The sequence below is a fragment of the Adiantum capillus-veneris genome, chromosome 15 (assembly GCF_014529385.1).
Source record: "Adiantum capillus-veneris isolate H3 chromosome 15, ASM1452938v2, whole genome shotgun sequence".
Taxonomy (NCBI): domain Eukaryota; kingdom Viridiplantae; phylum Streptophyta; class Polypodiopsida; order Polypodiales; family Pteridaceae; genus Adiantum; species Adiantum capillus-veneris.
The window spans coordinates 136,385,181-136,412,146 of NC_140945.1; the positions used below are offsets into that span (position 1 = coordinate 136,385,181).

General features: G+C 47.2%; 1 protein-coding gene across 1 annotated transcript in view; it reads right to left on the minus strand.

Annotated features, from left to right (window-relative positions):
- Positions 1-26,966, minus strand: part of LOC147441552 (Transducin/WD40 repeat-like superfamily protein) — a 44,894-nt gene that overhangs the window by 13,734 nt on the left and 4,194 nt on the right. The window contains exons 9-17 of the mRNA XM_086483151.1: positions 3,610-3,788; positions 3,325-3,461; positions 3,122-3,223; positions 2,892-3,030; positions 2,724-2,810; positions 2,475-2,636; positions 2,034-2,384; positions 1,643-1,842; positions 1,000-1,552 (exon numbers count right to left, since the gene is read on the minus strand). Coding sequence (XP_086339277.1) covers positions 1,000-1,552; positions 1,643-1,842; positions 2,034-2,384; positions 2,475-2,636; positions 2,724-2,810; positions 2,892-3,030; positions 3,122-3,223; positions 3,325-3,461; positions 3,610-3,788 — 1,910 coding nt within the window. The remainder of the gene's footprint in view (positions 1-999; positions 1,553-1,642; positions 1,843-2,033; positions 2,385-2,474; positions 2,637-2,723; positions 2,811-2,891; positions 3,031-3,121; positions 3,224-3,324; positions 3,462-3,609; positions 3,789-26,966) is intronic.

Here is a 26,966-nt window from a genome sequence, read left to right on the forward strand (position 1 = left end):
GGGGTAATCTGCAAAAGAGCACCCATATACTCTAGTATTTTTTAACTAGCAATCTAATATTTTTTTTTCTACATTATTGTTATATTGGTGTCTACTCTTCCTCTCTCACTTAATCTCATGATTAAGCTCACTAGCTATGAGTGGTAGTGTGATGCATCCACCATAACCTAATCTTAATCTAGGTTTTACTAACCCTAGAGTTCTAACATTCTATACACAAATACTCACAATAGATAGACATAAGGGTACGTAGTATGTCCATCACACATATGATGCACTGTTAACACATGATCACCTACTATGTCAACACACATTTTTCTTTCGAATTTCATGCCTTCCACTTTATAATTCATGATCGGCTAGTAAGCCCAACATGGATAGCTTTCCCGTATCATCCCTTACGCGGCTTAACTCACCATGTATTTGCCTAGTATGCCGAGCTTACATTATTTTTCAATCCTTTATTATTTTTTATTTTTACAAAGAAAAATAAAACCATTTCATCATAGTTTGAGTCAAACACTCCACCAAGTCGAGCATATCTTGTTTCATCCTCATATCGACAGGCTGAAGCATGACTTCTTCCAAAATGGAAAACCAAAGCGTCCAAAATCCTTCGCTCGAGTTGTTGAAACCAAGAGAATTATAGCATGAGGTACAAACTCTTAGTAGCCACCCACAAAGCGATATTACTATTAGCGATTCAGTTCCATCATACATAGTAGAGCCCAACACAAACATGCTGCTTATCACACAAGTTTTATCCTTGATCTAAGATAAGTATACACACAAACAAAAATGTTCACATACAGAGGTACGGACTTCGAACGATACCAGTTATGACTATTTGAACCCCAATGCGGAAACAAAAACCAATCCAATCACTAAGTTGGCAAAACAATTTACTTGAAAATGATTGAAGACCTTCATCTGACAATGCAGCAAGTTGATAAATGAATTATGACACTTTCGCATGACCGTATTGGAAAAGCCTCTTACCTTGATTGCAGTGGAGAGATTTCCGAAATGTGAACTAAAAAGATCCCTATCAGGAGACATTGGTACATCGCTTTCATCGTCATCACTTGTCTCAACGACTGTAGGGACCTGGTTTTCTTGCCTTTGCCTTTGAAAAATATCTTTTCTAGAAGATATATCAGAGCTTTGATTCTCTTCTCTACGATCAAATCTACCACTTTGCATTGTCCCGAGAGAATTCAATTCTGCTCTTTCACTTCTTTGGTCCATCATGCAAGAAATTGGAGCAGGTACTTTTATACAGGAGGTGAAAGGTTCTTGTTCTGCAATAAGCCGGTCAGCACATTTATTTTGAGAAAGCATTGTGATTATTGACATAGGGGGAAGAATCTGGTCCTCAGTGATGTTATTTTTGCTAAAATTCGCAGGCTCTTCTTGGTCTGCTTTAATAGCATGTAAATGATGGATAGTCTCCTTGTCCTTGTGAGAAGGAATGTCAGAAACACCATCATCCTCATACTCCTCATCCTCATCAAAGAACAGTGTGTGCACTGTCTTCCAATGGCTAGGCTTTCTGCAGAGCATGATTTTCTTTAGAGGTAAAAATAGATAGTCGATGAATTAGTGGCAAAGTTACATCTGTTTGCTAGATTCAGGATCTTACCGTCCAGAGACACAGGGACTGAAGCTTGAAGTCCCACTCAGCTGTGATTCAAGGGAGCTTTCGGGCGTGCTATAAGCAGAGGATGCGCTGGGTTCAATGGTGAATCTTCGCCGCATAACACGATTGTTAGGAACAACAGTTGCAGGAGGTATAGGCACTTCAGGTTCACAGAACAATTTGTAACCTTCTTCACCTAGCCTCTGCAAATCATGAACATCCACTGACATCAAATGCCCTATAAATTACTAACAAGAGGGCTCCTAGAATTACCAAAATACGTTACACGATAACACAATTAAAAGTCAAACTTTAAGATGCGATAGCCTGAGCATGATCCATTATAAAGAAAAACATAAACATACAGTATACAAAGCAGACAACATATTTTCACCTCAGCCCATCTGGAATCAGAAGAATGCAGATTCTGATTTTCTGGGTTACTTTCATCTGGCTCCAAATTTATCTGAGAGACCTTGGCCTGTGCCCAATGGGGAAGCCTGGAGACACTAAATTTGAATGCAGATGGTATTCCAGATTCCGCATGAAATGGACCAGCAACTGCTTCTACATTAACAGTATCTGTAGGTGAATGCACTTGAGTTGTTGTACTTGACATAACATCCTTAATTTCACCTGAGTGATTCCCAGGGTGAAACTCAGAATGGTGATGGCATTTTTTCCGCATGCTTTTTGACACAGGAGTGGGAAGCTTCCATACAAACACACAGCTGTCTCCACTAACCTGAAAACAAAATCGCATAGTCTATCAACAGTGTTGAGTACATTTGAATTTAAAATCACAGATGTTATCTGCCTGTTAGGCAGAAATTACCGATATAAGCCGCTTGCAATCAGGCATGAAAATTACTCCTGTAATAACCTCTGAATGACCTTGCCCTGAAGAAAGCAACTCGCCATTCGAAACATCATATATTCGTAAACTTTTGTCTGAATGTGAGCAAACAAGACAAGTGCCACTGGGATCAATTCTGACCTGTCAGTTGCAAAGTTACAGCTCTCAGCACCAATCAACTCTGCTGGGATAAGAAAATGCCTATAGCAGGTTTCCAGCTTACATTACCTTGATGGGCTCCCCAGAATCTCCTTCAGGCTTGAAGTTTTTTACAGACTTTCCAGAGGATAAGCTGAGAAAATTAAGCTTTTTATCCTGAAAACATGCACCATTAAACCTATCTCTGCATCAAAAACAAAACAAAATGAAAGAAAGAAAAATGATAGTCCTTTAAACCTGGCCAACAGTCACAACCAATTTCTTTGATGTATCCATATCCAGGTCATAGACAGTGCCCCGGGAAGCCATCTCTTGATGGTAGCGTGTGCTCTTGATGTCTCCACAATCATACTCTATCTGACGGAACACCACAGATCTGCAAACCACTGGCTGTTAGAGATGATTCTAGTTCTGTGCTGGCTATACCAACAATGAACATGGGAGCACTAAAGATGCAAAAAGCATACTTGTCTGCACTGGCACTCAGTAGTTTTGAACCATCACGAGAGAACTTCAGAGCAGTGACAGAAGCTGAATGATCATCCAATGTTTCAATCACTTCAAAATCTCTGCCATTTGACAAAGCCATTTTATTTCCATTGAAGTGCATTTCAACCTTTGACAAGCAGAATATTTTTTCTTGCTTAGAACTAGAGCAAGGATTATTCACCTGCTTGCGTTGTAAATGTGCACAAGCCGATCTCTACCGCCAGAAGCAAGTAGTGCAACTTCCAATTGCTTGTTATCTGCAGTCTCTACAGCAACGCTACCAAAGCTCAGTGTGAGAATCTCTGCATCATGTGCTTCCTGCCAAGGAAGCCCACAAGTTCCAGCACAGATTCACCAACCACCTGTCAAATTCTTTGTTAAATGAAGCTTTAATCTAGAATAAATAGACCTTTAATGTGTTTTGTCTTGCAGCTTTTTCTGCTGCTCAGGTATGTTGGACCATCACCTTGAAGTTAGAAATTTGGAATGACTTTAAGTCGTAAATATGCAAATTGCCACTTCGATCCCCTGCTGCAAGAAAGTGTCCGTCACAGCTTGCCGATAAGGATCTAAAGCCTCTACTAGAAATGATGGAGTCAGCCTGATCCACAGCAGTGGACTTTATATCAGGTTCACCACGCTTATCTACAAGGACCAAACACAACAGAGGACTTCAGGGGGGGGGGGGAAAAAGATTTATCAAAAAGAGTTTTCTTCAAATTAAGCATGCAATAAAGCCTAAACCAGGCATTTCAGCAGCTATGGACGAAAAATTTAAAGATGTAACAGATTGTGTTACATGGGGTCACTGAAATTTTGAATCACACGATATGATGTCTTAAATGGGTATTACTAGGTTTCACATCAGGGATTTGACGACTCTACTCATTGGATTAAAAAGCCCTAATCAACCTGATCATAAGCCTTCTCAATGCGCGACGGATGGGTAGGTGGGAAGATTGGGGCACAATGCTGACAAGGGTGACGAGGCCAGCACAAAAATAGGACCACAAGGGCTTGGGCTTGTTGGAAATGAGGTTGCGCGAATGCATGCAAAGGTGGAGACGAAGGAGAAGCTCAAGGGCACATGACAAAAGTGTGCCCAAAACAGACCGGAGACGGCCAAAATGCTCATGCAAACCCTAAATGTGCTTGAGATCCATGTCCACGTGGTGTACACGTGGCCAACTCACAACCAAGCATGTATGGACAAGCCCATCATATAGTCTTTTCTAGTTTTGGAACCCTCTAGCATAACTAGTTTGTACATGTGTTTAATGGTTGTTGTTAGACTTCAACGAGCATTTCGAAACATGAGCATGTAGATTAGGTCTAGAAAAGAACCATAGTTTTTTCCGTTCACGTCCGGTCGACCAGCCGTACGGGTACTAGTACGGATCAGGTACGAAAAGGCATTCCGTACTTCCAGCCAGCGTGTCAATTTTTTTGGGGCAAAAAACTTTCGGCTGGTGTTTTTTGGCCATGCGCCATAGTTACCCGGAACGGGGAATGGCAACATGCATGAAATGCCATTCCTTGTTTCGGATACTCACGTTTGAAACACGAAACGGGGATTCGGAACGGGAAATTGGGATGGGAACGGGGAACGAGGACCTGAAAATTGCCATTCCCTGTTACTATGCAGCGCGCTCCTATAAACTTTGGGCGCATGTTTCTGTATACTCTATGTAGACATTGCAGAGACTCAAAGAGCGTGTGATGTAAAACTTGGGCAACGGCCAACCCATCCTCTCGATCTCCGCCCTCAAGTCTCACTCTCTCCTACCTTCAACTTCTCCCACGAAGACACAGAACACCTCAACACTCCAAGGCTCAAGCTCGTTGCTCCATCTTTCAAGCCGGATTCTTTGCAAGTTTGCAGATGGGCCAAACCAAGCGTCCCGAGCGGCAATATGTGTAGCAAGTGAAGTGCCTCCCAAAAGGAAAATGGACTTGCAAATGTAATTTTTGCGGGCATTCATGGGACGGTGGTCCTTTGCGTATCCGTGCACATATTTTGGGCATTGCTAGCCATGGTGTGGGAGGCCCGTGTGATGAGGCCCCAACCTGTCAGAAGATTGCATGCAGATGCAAGGCCAGAGGGAGAAGACAGAGTTGCTTTTGTAGATACATTGGTCAATGATTTGGAAGGAGCTGCCTCTCAAGCTCAAGGAGGTGTTTCAATGAGTACGCATGCTGAGGGAATGACTAATGTAAGTGGCTCTTCCAAGTCCAATGTGGGGTCCTCAAGCAAAAAGAGGAAGGTTCCTCAAGGGGGTTTGGCAAGTGCATTTGGCTTGCAAGCACGGAAGCAAGCAGACCAAGCCTTGCACAATGTTTTTGATGTTGAGGATGTTCCTACATAGAAAGTAAGGAGCCCTTACTTTTTGCAGATGGTGAAAGCTATTGGACAAGCAAGTCCCTTGTATGTTCCCCCCTCTTATCATGCTTTGAGCACCACAAAATTGAATGAGAAGGTCAAATGCGTAAAGACTGATATCATGGGTGTGCCCGAGAAATGGAAAAGATATGGATACTCTATTGTGTGTGTTGAATGGTCTGACACTAGGCGCAGACCTATCATTAACTTTCTTGCATGCGGTCAGTGTTTTTGAAAGCTGTAGGCACATCTAGGGAAACAAAGACATCGGAATTCATTTTTAAGCATCTCAAACACGTTATCAGAGAGGTTGGCCTAGCAATTGTTGTGCAGGTATGCATGGACAATGCAACCAATTGTGTTGGTGTTGAGGAGATGATTGAAAGGGAGTGGAAACACTTTTTTTTTTACCAGATGTCCTTGCCATTGGTTAGACCTTTTGTTTGAGGACATTGGACAGATTGGTTGGGTTGTGAGGATGCAACAAATATTGTCACATTTGTGTCAAGAAAGTCTAGTGTGTTGACATTGTTTCGGCAACTTAGCAAGAAGGACTTGGTGAAGTCGTCAACCACTTGATTTGCATACTACTTTATTATGTTGGCCAACCTTGTGGACATAGTTCTTTCTGTTCGCGTCCGGTTGACCAGCCGTATGGGTACGAGTACGGATCAGGTACGGAAAGGCATTCCGTACTTCCAGCCAACGTGTCAAATTTTTTGGGGTAGAAAACTTTTGGCTGCAATTTTTTGGCCGCACGTTCGTACAAACTTTGATATAAATCCTACTCTAGCCGAGCTAGAATCGCCCTCTTCTTCCGTCGTATCAAACGCAGAGAAGCAATCCGTAACTGTCTGTGAGTAATGACACTCAAACCCTATGAAGTCGGGCTCTCGTCTCTCTGCACTCCTCATCATACCAGCTATTCTAGGGTATGCTCCCAAAACCTCGTCGCTGCCCAAGCTCAGAGTGTGGGTATGCCCCTGCTGCTCCATCCTATAGTGTCTATCAATATATATGTGAGCTCCCCTAGAGGTCTCCCCGGATCCTTTGTACATAAGAGTCTATAGATACCATCTATGTAGACAAAATCGGTCTCCAAGGTAAGAGTGTATCGGGTATGCGTAGATGTTTGTGCCAGTCGAGCTATGATGAACTAGAATGAGACGATGAACGTGAGGAGGGTGTAACAAACTGCTGACGTGTCAAAGCCTAAAGAATGGAGCCAACTTACAGATGTGGCAGAGGAGCCTAAACTGTCACAAAGTGATGGCGTGGCTGCCCGAGAGCAGAAACCTTAACCCTAAGGGCAACATGCAGATTTTCGAAATTTGCGATGGCTGATGATGTGGCAGGTTGTACAGATTTCCGTAAATTGCACTTGCAACTTTTTGGAATTGCTTTTTGGACCAGAAGCTTTTGAGTTTTGAAGGCTTTTTACTGTAAACTGCTTTTGGGGTCTAGGGCCTTTAAATATGAGGTTAGGGCTCATTCTCTGGCATGCTTCGTGGAGAAGGTGCAAAGTCTGGAGTACCGGCTTGTACTGTGTTGATGCAATATAAAGAAATACCGAAAGGGGCGCCAAGGTTTGGGAGCCAATACTCTCTGGGGTGGAATTCCGCCGCTCCGTGTCTCGCGTCGTCTCTCTTTCAGTTCAGTTGTTATTGAAGTGCTAAAAGTATGTTCACTCTGTTCTTTTCTATTGGCACGTGGTGCCTGTCTTGTGACAGAGGGCATGATCTACTGCTACCCCAATATGCTTGAACTTGATTGTAAAGTCCTGAATATAGGGTACGAAACCGGGCTGAGCCAAAACATAATCCATTGTCCTAGCTAGCCCCATGTCTATGAAGAAAACAAGTGAGCCCACTTGACGCTGGAAATCTCTAGAGGCCATTCAAGATGGCCAATCCATGTACAGTCCCCCAATCTGTCAGATACTCCCATATCCAATTTGTTCTTCATCCTGCAAATACTTGGTCAATCCCATATCACTAACATCCAATTCTCTCAACATTTCCTCAAAAGTATCGTAGAAAGTTGTGTGAGATTGGTCCATCCTGGCATTAAAGTCTCCCAGAAAATGATATCTCCATCCCTAGAGAACTCCCATATGTCCTCATTCAATATCATGTAGGGTGACTGCCACTTGGGCGATGCATAATGAGATGTGCAGGGTCCGAAATTGCATATTGCAATGTAGAGTGACCCTGTCTTCGCTCACTCTAACCCACATATATCTGGCCTGCTCATCTCTTCAAACGATACGAATGAGCGGCTGAAAGTTGAAACCCCTCCCTGAATAGGACTGCCACACCTCTTGACCCCCGCCCTCTATGCGTTGATCTCACATCTTGCCTACAAGTAGTCTCCCAATGGTATCCCGTCACTCTAGGTAATGTGCCACCAGGAGTCTAATGTGTTTCCGAGTAAAAAATAATGCCTCTTCCCTTTAAGCTATCCTCAAATGCGCCTACAGCTAGCTTCATTCATCCGTTACAATTCCATGCTGCCACTTTAAGGTTGGTCCCATAGGTCTCGCACAATCATGCGGTGCGTTTTTCCAACACCGCTACTCTCCCTCCCCTGTGGAAAGTAATTTTCTCTTTCTCCTTGGCCGCCTTGATCTCTAGCATCAACTCTTGCATGTGTGCTACCTGTGTTAGAGTGAGATCATTACCCAAAAATATCCCAGTTTGCTTGAGTGTTGGTCTCTTCTTCAAGAATTCCTTCCTAGCTTCCAGCATAGGGGAACGTGTAATGAGTGCTCTTTCCTTGGGCCTTCCTTTCTCATCACTTCCCTTCTTGCCAACTCTCCAAGCACATGTGTGTGTGGGTTCAGAAATACCCATATGCTTCAAGAGCTCTTGCACCTCTTTTCTACTTTCCAATGTCTTTGAGACGTGTAAATGCACATGAAGGACTCTAGTCTTTCTCTTTTGCTCCTCAATTTTCATAATTATATTGATGATAGTGGATATCGTTGTGGCTTCAGGCATTTAATCTTTCCCTTTCTTTCATCCTTGATCCACCTTTCAACTTTTTCAACCTTCTCTTGTGTTTTGAATAGGTGCTCCACCCATAAAGAGGTTGTTCGCATCTTTTACTCTTTCTCTTCCCGTAGAGTTTTCACTTGCTCCTTAATGCTTTCGAGCTATCATTGAGGGTTGATTTTCTCCCTCCTTTGCGGGTGTATTTTTACAAGCTACGAGGTCTCCCTTAAGTGCTTCGATCAATGCACCTTTTTATTCATGCGTTCTTCCATTTTTTATTTCCAAGATTCAAGCGTAGCACGTGCATCCTCTAATCTTTTTTGCATCATACATTCCATTACATTCACTTCTGCCCTCACAATCGTCTGCATTTCCACCTTCAATGATGTGTACATCTTGTCCCGCTTACTAAGAATCGCTTTGTCCAATTCTTTCCTCATATCTGCATACATAGCTTTTTTGTAAGTCTCCGCATTTACATACATCTCTTTTCCAATGCCACCCCTCAAAAGGCTCAGCTCTGCCTTCATCATCACCTACGCACCTTTACAAACATTAAGTCATCTTTGACTCTAGAAAGTTTCTCTACTCTCACATAACTCGACGATAGTGTGATCTCTCTCGAATCCTCCGCCTAAATAATGCTTTTGATTTAGGCAGGGTTTCATAGATATCGTCGTCTCTGAGGCCGGCTGATTGGTCCATCTAAAACAACTGGTCACTCGCAATAGGATTGCTCTGAGGCAACCATAAACAGCCTACTGCCCTACGCGTTCACCTGCTCTTGCGCGCTTTGTTGCCTCTCTGTTTAAACACTTGGCACCCCTCGCTTCCAACAGACACTCAGAACTCAATCCAAATCTTGGCTTCTTCTATGCGTTATCAGTTCTCCAAATAAGCCACTTGGAACACTAAAGCTTGCAGATACAAGGTCCTTCGGTCTGTGCAGGTCGCTCAGTCGAGGCAGCTTGCTCACGTCACCAAACCCTTCAAATACGTAGTTGGCCACAAATACAAGTTCGCCCAGTCCCAAAGTCCACAACCTCAGAATTCATAGCCTGCAAGTGGTCGTAGGTGCGCAATAGAAGCATGTTTCTATAGAGAGCATCTCCTCCAACTAGCAGAGGATGGATATGTGATCAAACTAGCCTATATGGACACTCATTTATCTTATGGGATACGATGTGCTATTGGTCAGATGCACGCATCATCTCATCAGTTAGAGATTGAGATTGGCAGATTTAGGAGAGTACCAATAGAAGCCAGGATATGCTTGTTATGTCATATAGAGCCAGAGACAGAGTTACATCACATTTGTCATTGTCAAGTATACTACGAGATACGAGGCCGCTTTCACTGTCTATTCAGAGAGGGCTTTGGACCGTTCGCTAGAATCATGAGATATTGTAGTAGGCTACAGTCACTTTTACATGACACACAGTTAGTGCAGTTGATCTGGTCTGATTCACACTGGATCGACTCTCTGGGCTGGGCAGTGACACATGGCAGGGATACGGACGGTGGTCTAGTGGACATCATGGCTAGGTCACCACACTTAGTTCGGGGATAGACTTAGATGGCTGACATTTATGAGTCGTTGGTGGCTCTTTATGATTGTACATGTGAGCAGTAGCTGTGGAGTCAAGATTATCATCTTCTTCATATATGGTCCAGCGTCGTCATCTAGAGTAGCGAGTCTATACACAGATGTCTGCACCATCCCTGCACATCTGAGCCTCGACACTCCCATTGTACCCGTGAGTTTTGGGTTGGAGCTGAGTGTGTTGCCACACCAGAGTCTGTATCGGTTCTTTGAGATAGTCGAGTCCATATGTTCTGGTTTGCTGCTTTGTCTCTGTGTTGATCAATTGTTATCTATTGTTTCCTTTGTTTTCATTTTGTTTTGAGTGAAATGTCACACACATTGCACTGAGGAGCACCCATTGTAGAGAGCACGACACACTATCCGCGCTACAGGTGCTCTCATTTTTGGCACGCCCGGTGAGACTTCAATTGAAGTCTCACTCTCTATTGAGGTACAAATCGAGGAGCTAGCTGGGAGGAGCTAGCTGGGTTTTACCTAGCCTCGTCTACTTCGCCTAGCTAGTGCAACCTGCTGGTCTGGTCCAGTTTCACCCTAGATAGCTTACTCTAGCTGACCTAGTCTCTCGCCTTGTTGGTCTAGTCCTCTCTCGCCCTGGTCTCACCAAGCTCTCGTCTTGGTCTAGTCCTTCCTCGTCCCTGGTCCAACCAAGTGGTCTAGTCACTTGCGTTGGTCTAGTAGAGTCTAGACCTGTGTTCAGCCAGTTAAAAGTCTTTGTGCCCAAAGCTTGGTTGGGTTTGTGGTCACTGCATGACACAATACAAGGCGATCACTAGAGCGTCAAAGGGCACTATTGAGTCCTCTGAAGCACTACAACAGAAGACGTCAACCCTAGGTACCTGTAGAAGTCCACCAACCTCATCACCCATACCTCCACATACGGCATCATCCATTCCAAAGCTTGGTTGGGTTTGTGGTCACTGCATGACACAATACAAGGCGATCACTAGAGCGTCAAAGGGCACTATTGAGTCCCCTGAAGCACTACAACAGAAGACGTCAACCCTTGGTACCTATAGAAGTCCACCAACCTCATCACTCATACCTCCACATACGGCATCATCCATTCCTCCATCCGGTTCTACATCTTCCGGGTCAATATCCCCGGTAAAGCTCTCTCCCATTTTGTTACAGCAAGCTATTGAGCAACGGGCTCCCAAGCAAGCGGGCATGGAGGTGTTGGCCAAGGTAAACATCAAGTTTTCTACTTTCAAGGGACTCTCCTCAGAAGATGCAGACAACCATGCAAGGAGGTTTGTATCTCTATGTAGAGGTCGTGGTCTTAATAGAGAAGATGCTTATTTGGTGCTGTTTCCATCAACATTGGATAGTTTAGCAGACAAGTGGTACAATCAGTTTGCAGAGAATTACTTTTCAACTTGGACAGCTTTACGACAACAGTTTTGTGAAGCTTTCAGACCAGGGGACTTCCAAGAAAGGGTTCTAGATGAGTTGGCCAACCTAATGCTTCAATCCAAAGAGACTTTTGCAGAACTCATGACCCAAACAAAGTCTTTGGTCGCCAAGCTTCCTCAACCACCAAGTGAGTTCATGGTCAAGAAATAAGTAGAGAAGGCTCTTCCAAAGACTTCTCATCAAAAGCTGAGAGAGAATCTCCGACCTGATGTCAGCTTGGAGGAGTTTGGTGCGGCTGCTACTAGGATAGAGGGGGCAAGGAAGCTGTTTACCGACTTTTCTCAGGTAGAGACTGCCTCTGTACTCTTGGAGATTCTATCTGACCCTTTGACTTCTTTACGTAGGGATCTTGAAGCCCTAAAACTACAACGCGCTTCAAGAGGAGCAATCGATCTCTCTTAGACAAGAGAAGCCCCCACATCACGACGCTTTGGATCAACTCAAGAGAGAGCTAGAAGAGCTTAGGTCTCAGCAAGAGACTAAGGCTATGGTGCTCTCCAGGACACCCTCCACAGGACTGTCCCCTTCGTGCTTATTACCATTTCTGCGAAAAGTCTGGGCATGAAGACAAGGATTGCTACTATATCAAGGGATTACGGCAAATATAACAAAGTCTAGGTCCTTCTCTCCAGCAAGGGCTAGCACCAACATCCATTATGGTTTCCCCCTATGGCCATCCAAATTACATGCCACCTTTGCTCAATACCCCTACTGTCCAAGGTATGTCAAGTACTTTTTCATCTCAAAGTTTTTATCATACTCATGCTCCCTCAGCCCCTCAAAGTTTCTACACCTCAGCTTCCAACTCCATGCAACAAGTACATAGACCACCTCGTCCCCCGATTCGTCCATCAAATCGGCCCATCTTATGCTACAGATGTGGAGAATATGGGCATTACCAAAGCAAGTGTCCTTTACCTGAAGGGTCTCCTCCTTGCCGTCATTGTCTGGAGTCTAAAGACCACTACAGTAAGGATTGTCCCAAGCAAAGGGCATCCTCATCTTCAAGACCAACTCAGAACCAACAAGAATTCACATTCCCGAAGATCAATCTAATCACAGTGAACACCACCCCTCAACCATCACTTGCTAGTCATACAATTGGGCCACAACAAGTGGGGGAGCCCGCTGGCGTACTCACTCGAGCACAGAGAGCAGCTCTGGGTCTCAGCTTGCCAACAGGTCCATCTCGTCCATCTCCACTTCCACAACCTAACCAAACTAACAAGCCCTTCATTGGTGCTAAGAGTAGGCTAGTCTCTATGCTTTCGGACATTGATGGAGCCTTCTTAGAAGCAGTGGCTGACTTGGAACGGATCAGAGTTCCAGAGGAAGCCCAAATTGAAGGAGCTAAGCCCACAGCGGAAGCAATCTTGAAGAACACCTTTCAACAAGTGTCCCTTTATGAAATGCTCCGGCTAGATGCAACCCCAGAAGTGACACCCTCTCAATCATTCAGTCTCTGTACCCAAGTGTAGGCCCTAGTAGCGGGCACCTCCCTGTACAGCCCTCAGAGTCTTACACGATTCCTTATCCAGCTGCTCCCCTCACCGACTACAAAAGTCCTCGTCTCACTGTATCTATTCTTGGGCATCATTTCTCAAGTGTCATAGTGGATGGTGGATCCGAGATCAATCTGATGCCAAAGTTTACTATGTTGGCTTTAGGTTTGCAGCCTACCCGCCCCGCTCCATTAACAGTTACATTGGCTGACCAGAGGACAGTCTATCCAGTGGGCATAGTAGATAAGGTGCCTCTCAAGGTACAAGACTTCACATTTAGCTTGGATATTGTGGTGGTCAGTCTTCCCCAGGTAGATGGAGGATTTCCTTTGCTTATTGGTAGACCATGGTTGCGGCATACTAAGCCACTTCATGATTGGGGAAACGACGCCATGTGGATACATACTCCTAGCTCCCCCATGCGACCAATTCGACTCGAAGGAGGTATGGATCTAGTGGTTAATCACAGCTCGTTGTCACTACAGTCCAACCCCGACCCCGAGCAACCTATCCCACCTTACGGGTCTGACGAAGACCTGCTGCAGTGGTTGGAAGCTACCACATCGATGCCGTGCTATGTGGTCTCTATTCAAGCCTCACCGCTTGTAACACACTCTCTCAGCTCCTCGGGCTGACACCAGTGACCCAAGTCCTAAAGCAGAAAGTGTGTCAGTCAAAGAAGCAAGTGTGTTAGTCCTTGATGACCATGATTCAAGTGTTCCTCTGATGGAAGTCGTCGACCTTGGTGAACCTATAACACATCACTGAAGGGGGAAGAAATCTCCTCTGCATGAGTTTGCCAATGTTCCACCTCTTCCTCTAACATCTCTCGGGTCTGACGCCACGCGCACTCAAAAGCACTTTGCTGTTTCTGGAGACTTACCCTTTGAGGAGCTTCCACCAGGATGGTTACAAGAGAAGTATGCGGAGTTTCCAATCGATCAAACACCAGCCCATGATGTCTCGAAGCTCCAAGAGGCAGCTTACTCTTCATCTTCTGAGGCACCCTCTCCAATTACACCTCCTGACCCGGTCAAAGAAGTCAACATGGGCGACCCTGACAACCCTCAACACGTCCTCTTAGCAGCTTGGTTATGGGAGCATCCTACGTTACTCGATCAGGTAGTCTCTTTTATACACTCTTTTAAAGATGTTTTTGCTTGGTCCTACAAGGATTTGGAAGGGATCCCACCAGAATTGGGTGTCCATACTATCCCTCTGGTTGAAGGGGCTTAGACTGTCAGAGGCCGAGCTTACAAGCTCAACCCAAAATATGCAGAGGCTATCAAGTCAGAGCTAGAAAAATACAAGAGGCAGGGATCATTGTACCTGTGGAGCACTCTGAGTGGTTATCACCCATGGTGATAGCGCCTAAGAAGCAGTCCAATAAAATCCGTGTGTGCGTAGATTACCGCGCTCTGAACAAGGTAACTATCCCAGATGGTTTTCCCACACCTTTCACTGAGCGTGTGCTAGAAGATGTAGCAAGGCATGTATTGTACAGTTTCATGGATGGGTTCAATGGATACAATCAATTGGGCATCCATCCCAAGTGATCAAATTAAAACGGCTTTCGTGACTCCTTGGGGTATTTCTTTCTACACTAGAATGTCGTTTGGGTTGAAAAAACGCTCCACCTTCCTTCAATCGAGTAGTATATCTCATATTCTGTCCTTTGCTTACGGATCATCTTCGCATCTTCATGGATGATTTTTCAACTTTCTCGGGTGCTCAGTGTTCAACCCCGGTGGAAAATCTAGAGGAGCACCTCGCTCAACTCTCTACAGTCTTTCTGAGGTGCAGGGAGGCACGCCCTAAGCTTAATCCAAACAAATGTCATTTTTGGTCACTGAAGGTACACTTCTAGGCTATGTAGTGTCTGCTAAAGGTTTAGCGCTCGACCCAAAGAAGATAGTAGCAATCTTCAAGTTACCACCTCCCATCAGCCCAATAGGCATGCAGAGCTTTGTAGGCCACACAAGCTATCATCGCAGGTTTATACGCATGTATGCACAGGTGGCTCAACCACAAACCCGACTCACCAGTGCTATTGTCCCCTTTCAACGGTCCAAACTTGAGACTGCAACATTTGCATACCTCAAAAAATGCCTAACTGAAGCGCCTATTCTAGTGGCTCTCGATTGGTCTCTTACTTTTCATATGCATATTGATGCCAGTCAATTGGTTGTGGGTGTTGTTCTGACTCAACCTAGTACAGAGTACAGCTTGGATCGCCATGTTCACTATGCAAGTCGCCTGCTCACCAAGGTAGAGCGTAACTATAGCACCACAGAAAGGGAAGATTTGGCTATTGTGTATGCTTTACAAAAATTTCACCATTATTTATTAGGAGTCTACTTATTACTGATCACCATGCCCTGCACTATCTGCTTAATAAGGCGCAAGTTGCAGGTCGAGTATAGCGATGGCTACTCTTATTTGAAGAGTTTGATTTCAAAGCGGTACTCAAGCCCGGCAAACATCATGTCCTTGCTGACCACCTCTCTTGCATTCACACATGTGAAGAAGCATGTGAGTAATAGTTGTGGGGTCAGGATTATCATCTTCTTCATATATGGTCCAGCATCGTCATCTAGAGTAGCGAGTCTATACACAGACATCTGCACCATCCCTGCACATCTGAGCCTCGATACCCCCATTGTACCCGTGAGTTCTGGGTTGGAGCTGAGTGTGTTGCCATGCCAGAGTCTGTATCAGTTCTTTGAGATAGTCGAGTCCATATGTTCTGGTCTGCTGCTTTGTCTCTGTGTTGATCAGCTGTAGTTATCTATTGTTTCCTTTGTTTTCATTCTGTTTTGAGTGAGATGTCATGCACATTGCACTAAAGAGCATCCACCATTGTCTACGAGGGCGACCACGACATCGACAGAGGCTTCATTAGAGAATCAGAACTATTCTAGCACGACATGGGAGACGCCCAGTACGATTATTTACAGAGGCGGACATTGATGAAGCTCTTCAACGAGATAGATGCAATACTTTCTCGGACAATACCCGATGCCGGTCATCCTCGGACATGAATGATGATGATGATGATTTTTCAGACTGCCGATTTGCGTCTTTTAGTTTTAGTCTTTTTATTTTTTTACCCAGACATTGGATTAGATCCACAAGGATTGTATCAGTTTGGTCGCATGCGTCATTTTTTGGCCTTTTGAAGACGTTTAATATAACATTTCATTTCATTCCATTTTATTTCTCTCTAAGACACACCTGAGAAAATTAGGGTTCGCGCTATTATGTTTTGCCACCAATGAACAGGTCAATGTTAGGGCAGCTCGTCACCTTCTTGGTCATCTGCAAGGCTTTAAAAAGTCGCCTTGCAAACGACATGTGGATTTCGGAGTCGGCAAAGTGGATATCCCATGTGGCGTGACCGAAGAGCTTATTTGGCAAATCTAGCTGTGTTGTGAGCACCGACAATGTGGGGGAACATCTGCTAAATACTTCCTTGGTTGTAAATTCAAAAGGCAAATGGTGGTTGGAGTTTGGAAAAGAAAGGGATGCTCAATACTTAAGTCAAGGGCCCAAAAAAAAAAAAACGTTTTGAAGACTAGCAGTGGCGCCCCGCCGCTCGGCACTATTGCTAAAGAAGGGCTTTTTTAGTAAGTTTGGAAAAGGAAGCAAATACGAGGGGCAACGTCTTCAAAGGGGGGTTTTTTTCCTTCTTCTTGGTGAAGAGGAGAATTGGTAAAAACGAAAGAGGAAGAGCTTCGTACACTCAATGGTCGAAGATGTAAGGTGCAACGGAAGTGAATGTTGAACTTTGCTCAAGATGAGTGCTCTGAACTGTGCTCAAGGGTCCTTTTACTTAGGAAGGGAGAGCCTTTCATTCCTTTAGTGAGAGAGTGCAATGGACACAAACAAAGTGGATGAACACTGTGGAATGAAGGTGCTGAAACTGAGAGATAGAGAGAGAAGAGAATATGACACCAGAAAGTTGTCAAACCCTCCTCCGAAAGCCCCACTCTCTATGGCGAGAGCGGTCTACTTATGATTGCACAAATCTCTACAATGCTTGGACTTGCCGACGACGGCGAGACGACGACGACACGGGCTGAAATCTGAGAATGCTAAGGGCTGAAATCTGCAAATCTTTATCTGCTGAATTCTAACTCTATATCGGTGACGATGTCGATGGCGACATGCGACGAGGACGTGCTGAAACGCAGATGCTGAAATCTGCGTTTTCCGGGCTAAAACTGTAAACCTTGCGGAATCTGACCGTGCGGCGAGGATTTGTTGCGGGAAGGTGAGATCTATGAGGTTCGGGACTTCTTCTACGAGTGCTAACTGCTGAAAACTGAAAACGCTGGTGCTTGTGGGGATTCCATCGCGAAGATCTCCAAAAACGCTGAAGTGTCTACAGATGCAAAAACGCTAGGGCTGAAAATCTGCTGTTGGATAAAATCCACTAACACTAGGGCTGATATGCTGTCGTGAAGTGGTTTTGCGGAGTCTGTTAATGTCGAAGCTCCTCTACAATGCAAAATCGCCAAGGCTGATCTGTTCTTGCAAAAATGCTAGCTTGATGCTGAGTTGCAAAAATGCTATGCCATGCTGTTGGGGGTCCTGCTGAGAAGGTGCCTGTCGAGCGATGCTCCTACTGCCTCTTCTGCCAGAAAGTGCTAGCTTTGGTTTGCTTATATATTATCTTAGCAAAATTGCCCTACCTAGTTCCCAAGAAAAGTCGCTTAAAAATAATAAATAAAAATATCAAAAATAGGGAAAATAGGTTTAATGCATTGGAAAATTCCCCTGGTGGATTCTGATGGTAATGCTGATGATCATGCTGTGTGCAACAGGAGGATATGCATCTAATCTAAGTGTCTGGACATGCACGGTCTGCGAACAGACTCACAAAAGTGCCAGATCACTTCCTATTCTAGACTGACTTGACTGACTGAACCTTGGTCATGCTGTAGCTTGTCCACGGACACATAGGGTTGGATGTGTCACGTGACATCCCCTCCTTTTCAAAGTGAGGTACTGGTACCGAATTGTATGGTGTCGAGGGAGATCGCCAATAACATCCGGAATCCTGGAAAGAACTCTTTGCCGACCCACTCTGATGTGTGGGTCGTGCGATACTTGAACTTCATAAAGGTCTGAAACGCTTGCTTCTTTGGGCCGCGCCAAAAGCGACACAAAGTCTTATGTGGCTCCTTCAATGCTTCAACTTCGGCTAGAGTCATGCTTCTTCCTTTTTCAAGAATCTCCATGGCTGACGATTCTTGAAACCACTTCCAACACAAAAACATGAACATACCTATTCCATGTAAAGTGACAGGAAAAAATCTTGTCTTTTCTAAAGACTGTGCATGCAATGTAGATGAACAAAGAGACGGAGTGCCAAACCGTTCACCACACACACGCAAACCATGAGATCGAATCTTTCTCTTCTGATCTAAATCAATCAACCGTGGCAATTGACAACGGAAATGCCCATGCTTGATGCTCATATTGTCATGTGCTCTTTCTACAACTGTGTCGTGCCAAAAGAGACATGGAATGCGACTTCCTTGAATGCATACCTTTCAGCTTTTCATGAATAATCCGTATACATTCGTGCTCATTCATGAGTGAAACGTGCTCAACGTACAATATGTCATGCCTATGAAAAGGGATCGCATAAGGAAGGTGACTAAAATACAGGAAAGCATCACGAATGAAACACTCGAGCAATGCGTGCTGACTAATCATTCGAACACATAATACTTCCTGTGGGGGTTCTTTGGGCCTAGGCTGGAGAGCCAAGATCGGTTCTTCATGAGGGGTTCTTTGGACCTCGACTCAAGAGCCAAGATCGGTTCTTCTTGAGGGGGTTTTGTGGACCTCGACTCGAGAGCCAAGATCGGTTCTTCATGATTGATCGAATTTGCAATGAGGTTAGCTTCACTAGAGAAAGTATTAACTAACACATCATCCTGGTGAACAATCGCATCATCTTCATGCAAATCATCATGCTTGTGAGAAATCACATCATGATTATCATGCAAATCATCATGCTTGTAAGAAATCACATCTTGATCATGCAAATCATCATGCTTGTCATTGTCATCCAATTCATCATGCTTGTCATTATCAACCAAATCATCATGCTTATCATAATCATCATATCATCATGCGAATCCTCATGTGTGTCATGCTTTGGAGAAGAAGAGACTAAGAGAGTCTCCTTCTCCTGATTCTGTTCCTGCGCCAGCACAATTTTTCTGGTACTCGTTGCTGCTACCCCGCCCGCCCCATTGCCCCCCCCCCCCCCCCCCCCCCCCCCAAACGCTGCTCACGGTCCACCCTCCCGCTGCCTCCTGCCTTGCCCGCCCGCGTTGAATGCCCGCCCCGCTGCCGCCCTCGCCATTCCCACACGTTGCTGCCGCGCTATCGCTTTAGCCCCCCCCCCCCCCCCCCCGATTGCCCGCTGTGGTTTTTTCTTCGCCCAGTGAGCTACCTGCAATTCGGCCCTCCAGCACTGCGTCAGTCATTGGGGCAGTGTTTTGTGCGCCTCATTGCAGCATCTTCCTGTCGCCTTCTTCTCACACCATAGCAGTAGACACAGATCGAGGCTCCAGCTTCGCCACAGAGGGACTCGTCAGAAGCCCCCTCACCCGACCCCGCTGAGCCCACCATTCGACTTGCTCTCTCGCCGACAGAGCAAGCGAGCCTTGCCACAGAGGTAGAGCGATTGCAGGCGACTTCGATCATCTGCAACATTCTCGACACCCGACCTAGCAGAGGAGAGCTGCGAGACCTTCTCCAGGCCCGCCTTCTCGCAGAGGTGGGCAAGATCTTGGATGTCCAGATTCTCGGACGGGGTTACTATCAGATCGAGTTTGAGACCTCCGAGATGGCGTCCAAGGTCATAGCTATGAGTCCACTGGCCATCCGAGCATCACGCGCCCACTTTCGACAGTGGCGACATGGTTTTGACCCGGCTTCGGATGTTCTAGTAGAGGAGGCAGACATCCCCATCTCAGTTTGCTTTCCGGGTCTATGGAGGGAGTACTTACCACTTCTTTCTAGGATTGGCTCCGCCATTGGGGATGTCCTGGAGACACCTCGTACGGCAGCATCAGTAGCTGCCAAGGCAACAAGCATCCCCTCAGTTCGAGTTTTGGTCAGAGATACCCACATGCTCCCAAAGGTTATCCTTCTGCCTCGGGTGAGTGGGGGTTGGTTTAGACAGTGTGGAGTACTCGAGCCTCCAGAACCAGTGCTTCATTTGCCGACAAATGGGCCATCTAGCGAAGGCCTGTCCACGGAGGAGGCCGCGACCTATACCACAGCCTCAGCCCCAGCCTGCCAGGGTTGGCCCGCAACCACAGCCAACGGCACAACGCACAGATGCAGAGCCACCCTCTGAGCTTGGGGCTCCAACGGAGGAGGGGTGGCAAGAGGCTCGTGGTGGCAGACGACACCAGGGGCCACAGCGTCAGCCTGGCACTCAGAGTGGCCCTCAGGTGCCTACTCAGCAGCAGTGGGTTTCCACGGGGAACCGCTTTGGTCCTCTTGAGCAGGAGGAGATCCCTGCGTCAGCCCCCACCTCCGCTTCACCCTCAACAGCCGCTGCCCCCCCAGGGTTCCCCCCCTCTTCCACATCCTCCCCGCCTTCTGCTCCCGTCGCCTCTCCACCTCGCCCCTCTACCTCTGTCGCCCCATCCCACCCCTCTTCTCCTCCGCTCCCCCCAGCTCCTTCTCCCCCCCCTCCTGCTCCAGTTTCACAATCGGCTCAGGAGACTGGTCCTCTGCGGCGGCTAGGACATCTCTTGACAACGCCTTTGCCACGAGTTGCCTAGCGAGAGAGGGTCAGCCCTTCTTGCGGCCCCCTTTGCAGATTCAGACATCCTCCCTTGCAGCTTAACATCCTCCCTTGCAGCTATCCCTCGTGGGCTGACGAGCATTGACATCCGACGCCGCTCGGACTTCTTCGACTACGAGTTCACTCGTTTTCTCGGCATTCTAGAGCAGACCATGAGGCAGCCTGCTTCAAGGTCCATGTTTTGTTCCTCGCCGCTAGGGGGACAGAGGCCTTGGACTAAACAGTTGGTTTCTCCTTCCCCCTCTGTGGTAAGGCCGAGACAGAGTGGTCCCTCGACTCAATGGTGGGATGGTTGCATACACAGGTCTTAGAGTTCTCTCACCACATGGGAGAACTTGGAGCTACAGATATGTTGCAGACATTGTGGCCATTGGCCAAGTTTGCGGTGACACCCCCAGACTCAGCAAGATGTAGGCACATTGTGGTGTACTTCTTTGCTGATACGCAGTGTTTGCCTTGCTATGTATACATTCATGAGGACTCCTGGACAAAGGAGGTTGCTTTACGCACGGCTCGCTCTGCTTGGGCTTGGGCTAGGCACTCACTACAATCACACCTATCTAGAGGACGCTCGGATGCGGATTACTCCCCATCCAAGCCTGCCTTGAAGATAGCCCGTCTTTCTGCTACGACAGCATCTGTTCTCTCTCTCTCCCCATGAGGATCGTCTCATGGAACGTGCAGGGACTAGGTAGGCACGAGTTTCGACGACAACGGGGCCGATTGCGTCAAGAGCTTCAACATTGCCTTGTGGGAGGAGAGATTGATCTCCTTATGCTTCAGGAGCACCATCTGTGTGAGAGCCGCATTCGGCGATGTGGTCAGATTTTGTGTGGACGATATGATACCTTTTGGTCTGTTGCTTTTGGACCTCGAGGCATCCAAGGTGGGGTATGTATGACTATTACGGACTCATTGCAGCAGGCCATTGTGGGCAGAGGGATTATTGTGCCAGGCAAGGCTCAGTGGATTACTATGCAGGTTCAGGGTGGCCTTGTGGGCTTCCTGAACATCTATGCGCCCAATGTGGCGAGTGCTCGTGCAGAGTTTTGGTCACAGATTGTTGAGTCTTTGCCGCAGGCCGATCATTGGTGTATAGGAGGGGACTTCAACATGTTGGAGGACCCTTCTGACAGGATTGGTGGCAGCCATGCTACTGTGCATGGAGTCGAGTTGGCAGCTTGGGAGAGGTTGTGTATGACTTTGAGGGTCTCAGATACATGGCAGCACTCTGGTTTTGTGAGGCCCCCAGACAATCTTGTCTTCTCTAGATCGGACCGCAGAGTGGAAGGAGTGAATCTATCGCGGATAAATCGCTTCTACACTAGTGACCGCTTCAGTGACTTGGGGAGATCAGTGGGCATCCTGGCAGGGACATCCTTCTCGGACCATGCACCAGTGATCCTCTCGGTGGCAGACAGGCAGAGGAGTGGAGCACGATGCTTCGCATCCCAGAGAGGGTCTTGTTGGACTTAGCACTTAGAGAGAGGGTAGAGGCTCTCTGGACAGAGGGCATGGATAGCCAGGTCTCACCTGCAGACAGAGTGGCCCCAGGCCTAGCTCAGCTTAGTCACTTTTTTCTTCATGAGTCTCTGGCTCGCCGGGCTGCAGCGAGAGGCGGAGCAGCGTCTCAGACGAGGCATTGCTTCACTACAAAGGATGCAGGAGCAACATCCAGACAGTCCATGGTTGAAGGAGCAGTTACAGCAAGCTCGACAGGAGCTTGCTAGCACAGAGGAGAGGCGTCATGAGTTTTCCTTTCACCGACAGGCATCTCAGTGGACTCAGGTGGGTGACAGAGTGATTGGTGCTTTTTTTGAGACAGTGGGACCTCGACACTCGCATGCCAAGGTCATTCAGTTGAGGAGGCCCGATGGGTCAGTTGCTTGTGAGCCCGAGGATATGCGTGCAGTTGCTACTGACTTTTACCGTGAGTTACTGTCGGCTGAGCCTCAGTCAGAGCGGCAGGATGCATGCAGGGAGCAGGTTTGGACACAGATGCCATGTCTTGTGACAGAGGAGATGCGCCAGAGGCTAGAGATGCCACTTCAGCTTGAGGAGCTGCACACGGCTCTTAGGGCCCTCCCTCGTGGTAGCTGTCCAGGTGAGGATGGGTTGACTCCCAGTTTTTTCTTGGAGTACTGGGACCTGCTTGGCCCAAATCTTTATAGTGCTTTTCAGTACATTTTGCACACAGGAGTGATGCCTGACAGCATGAATGAGGGCCTGATCTACCTCATTCCCAAGGAGGGTGGCTCCTTGGATGAGATTCGACAATGACACCCCATCACCATCCTCAACTCAACCTACAAAATTCTTGCCAAGGCTCTAAGTTTAAGGATTCAGCCACTTTTAGAGAGCCTTATACATGGGACTCAGACAGGATGTGTTAAGGAACGCACTATCCTTGACAACATCTTTACTTTCTGGGAGGCTTCTGCCCTGGCACGGCTCCGTAGTGAGGACCTAGTGATTCTTCTTCTCGATTTTGAGAAGGCATACGACCGAGTTGACTGGGACTTTCTAGAGGGCACTCTCCGCAGGATGGGCTTCTCAGATGCTTGGATCGGAGGGGTGTCAGCTCGGTCAGACAGGGTTGTCCTCTTGCCCCCTTTCTCTTTTTGTTCTATACGGAGACAATGAGCAGATTTTTGGTGTCATAGCAGGTTGGTCTTCGAGGCTTAGCACTCCCTATTCGGGGAGATGAGCTATTGGACGCTGAGTTTGCCGATGACTCAGCCTTGTACTTAGATGGCCAAGAGGCCAATCTTCAAAGATGTGAGCAGGCTTTGGAGACCTTCTGTTGTGCATCGGGCGCACTAATCAACTGGAGAAAGACAGTGGCTTTCTCGGTTGGTAGTGCTCCTGTGCCAGATTGGATGCCAGGAGAGGGTTTCAGGTGGATTCCCCCAAGGAGTGCAATTCGATACATGGGTTGTCAGGTTGGTTTGGACTTGTCTCCCAAGCAGCAGATTGCTCCTCTTCTTCTGTCCATCAGGAGAAAGCTATTACATTGGAGCTCAGCACGACTTTCGCTGGCTGGTAGAGTAGTAGTTGCCAACCAGGTGTTGTTGGCGACTATGTGGTACATCACTTCCTGGTGGATCTTCTCGAGTTCTTGTATCAACCAGGTAGAGAGACTGATCAAGAACTTCCTTTGGTCAGGACGTGACACTCAGATGGCCCGAGCCAAGGTGGCTTGGTCAATCATCACGCTTCCTTGTTCTCAGGGAGAGCTTGGGATCATTGATCCAGCACAGCAGAGTAGAGCCCTTCTTGGGAAGTTCATAGTCAGAGGATTTCTTCCAGGTGAGGAGCCTGGAAGGAGTGCTTGTTGCAAAGGGATCGTGCCAGGGTGCCTCAGTTAGGAGGCACTTGGCAACCTTCCACCATATGGATCTTTACAGAGATGCGTCGAGTTGGTTTGAGCAAGAGACTGGAGGACCGCTTTGCTATGAGTTTGCTTCGTTCTTGGGAGCTCTTACGGGGTGGCCTGGAGCAACGACAGCTGATGTGCACGGAGGAGCACCTACGGCAGCCCCTCGTCTGGAACCCCATGGTTAGCACTCAGAGAGGCCACTTGGTTGGTAGTCGGCCTCATGTTTCCTGGGGTCCCATGGCAACAGGTCCAGCACGCTCTCTAGGTGATTGGCTAGAGTTCACAGGTTTGTCAGAGGAGGTGCAGGATTTCCAGGTGCTGCTGCAGGGCATGAGGGGTGCAGAGCATGTGTCAAGACATCTCAGAGTCAATTCCAATTGAGTGGCTCACACCTCTCGAGCCAGTAGCACCCCGGTGGATGGGAGCCTTCACACGACTGGAGGTTCTCATTTCAATCAGAGCCTGCTCAGCAAGGCTTGCTCAGAGACTTTCACAGCCCTGTTCTTCGAGCTTCATGGTGGAGGACGATTACAACGAGTTGCAGTAGAGGCCCCGCAGGTAGCAGAGTGTTGTTTCCAGAGGATCCGAGTTGTGGGCATCTGTGGGAGGACTTGCGTCATAGACCCTGACCCAGCAACTCTTGAGACTGGACACTAGAGGCTATGGGCTTGGGAGTGTTGTCCACTGGCACCAGTACAGTGGGATCCTGGTGAGTGGCTATGGAGGGACCCCTTCTCTTCTGCAAACCACCCAAGAGTCCCCTTCTTTCAGTACACTGTTCAGCTTGGACGTCATATACTTGCAGCAAAGAGAGAGGCCCACCCCGCTGCAGCACGTCATTGGCAAGAGGAGGGCCTCACAGTCAAGTTCTTGGCAGCCTTTTGGCAAAGGCTGTGGGACTCCAGACAACCGAGGCGCGTCACTTTGTTTCAGTGGCTGGTTGCTCACAGAGCTACAGCAGCAGCAGGGAGGTGGCTTGTGCATAGTAGTCTCTCGGCCACATGTACAGCCTATGACCAGTTGGTGGAGAGTCAGCGTCATTGTCTTTGGGATTGTCCCTCGGCCCAACAGGTGTGGCTACACGTTCTTCGGCTGATGCCTACTCTCTCCACGGCTAGACAGTACACGTGGGGGGAAACGGCTTGGTCCACTCTCAAGGGCCCGGCACTTCAGTTTGAGCTATCTTCCACCAACAGGATGATAGTGATACAGGGGGGGCGACCTACACTCCAACCTGCTACAGAGCTTACTCCACAGGAGTGGTGCAATGAGAGAGAGGAGTGTTGGGAGCTCATCAGTGGCCTGACACTTTGGTTCATCTGGCGGGCCCGCTGTTTCTACATTTTTGAGGCTCGCTCTGTGCCACCAGCAGAGATTGTTCGTGACTTTTGGCTAGAGCTGATCCATACTCTCAGAGGATAGCTTGAGGGACTACAGGGCAGCTCCGACCGCATGCGGGAGCGCCGCGAGGCTTTCCTTCGACTCTGGTGCCCTGGACCTTTCTACACCATTGTCCAGGGTGTGCTCAGATGGCACTACCGACCACTTGTGTGGCTCTTCCCTACTCCCATCCCTTGATTTAGTCTCATTGTATATATATTGTTCTTTCATTGGGAGAGTCTCCCTATCATGTTTGTTGTAGCCCTCTCTTGCAAAGGTGGTTGCAGCCCTACGGGCAGCTTTCATTAACTAATAGAAGGATCTTTTTCTCGAAAAAAAAAAACTGCGCCAGCACAATAGAAAAGAGTCGCAAGAACTCTTTCATGTGTTGGTCGCTCTTTTCTTTTCTTGCTTTGTTCTCACGATCAGATTCTGCTTGTCTTGCTTTGTCTTCCAAGGGTGCTTGCTCGTACTTACGCTCGATGGCTGCCCATCTTTCTTCCCGTTCACATGCTATGGCTGCCCATCTTTCTTCCCATTCACATGCTATGGCTGCCATTCGTTCTTCGTATTTACGTTCTATTGCCGCCATTTCTGTGTCACTTTCTAGCTTACTGTCCATCATCATCTTGTCGAAAGCTTCCATAGGAGTTAGAACTTAGGGCAATCCTTGTCATAGATGGGGAAGGGGAAGGGTCGAAAAAACCTCCTGGTGGGGAAAATTCTTCTTCGCCTCTCTCATGCTCATCAACTCCAAGCAAAGTATCCATTCCGCTTCGAGTGATGACCATCCACTGAAGTCGTGGGTTCTTGTGGATTCTTGTGGTCTTGGACTCTTAAGTTCACGAGAAACTTGGGTTCTTGGGGTTCTTGGTTTCTTGAGGTTCTTGAGGGTCTTGAGCTTCTTGAGGTTCCTAAGTTCTTGAGGTTCTTCTTTCGCTTGCAATCTGTGTTAGAGAAGGATCTTCTCTTCACCCGAGTTCTGCTCTTTTCCACAGACGCACCCCTTGGCGGCCTTACGCTCATACCAAGGTTGATTTTTCCCACCTCACGTCGATTGGCCGGCCGCTAAGTGCACGGTCCACTCTCAATGAGTGAAAAGAGGCAAAAGGGGAGGATAGACAAGCCCTTCTTTCTTGGGTTTTCTGTCACTCCTTAAAAACACGATTAGGAATCGACACGCCCAAGTGAACTTGGGTTCGAGCCACCTCAACAAGCAAAAAAAATTGATGTGGTTCTTGTGGTTCTTTCCTTGAGTGATATAGAACACTGCCAAAGCTCTGATACCAATGTAAGGTGCAGCGGAAGTGAATGTTGAACTTTGCTCAAG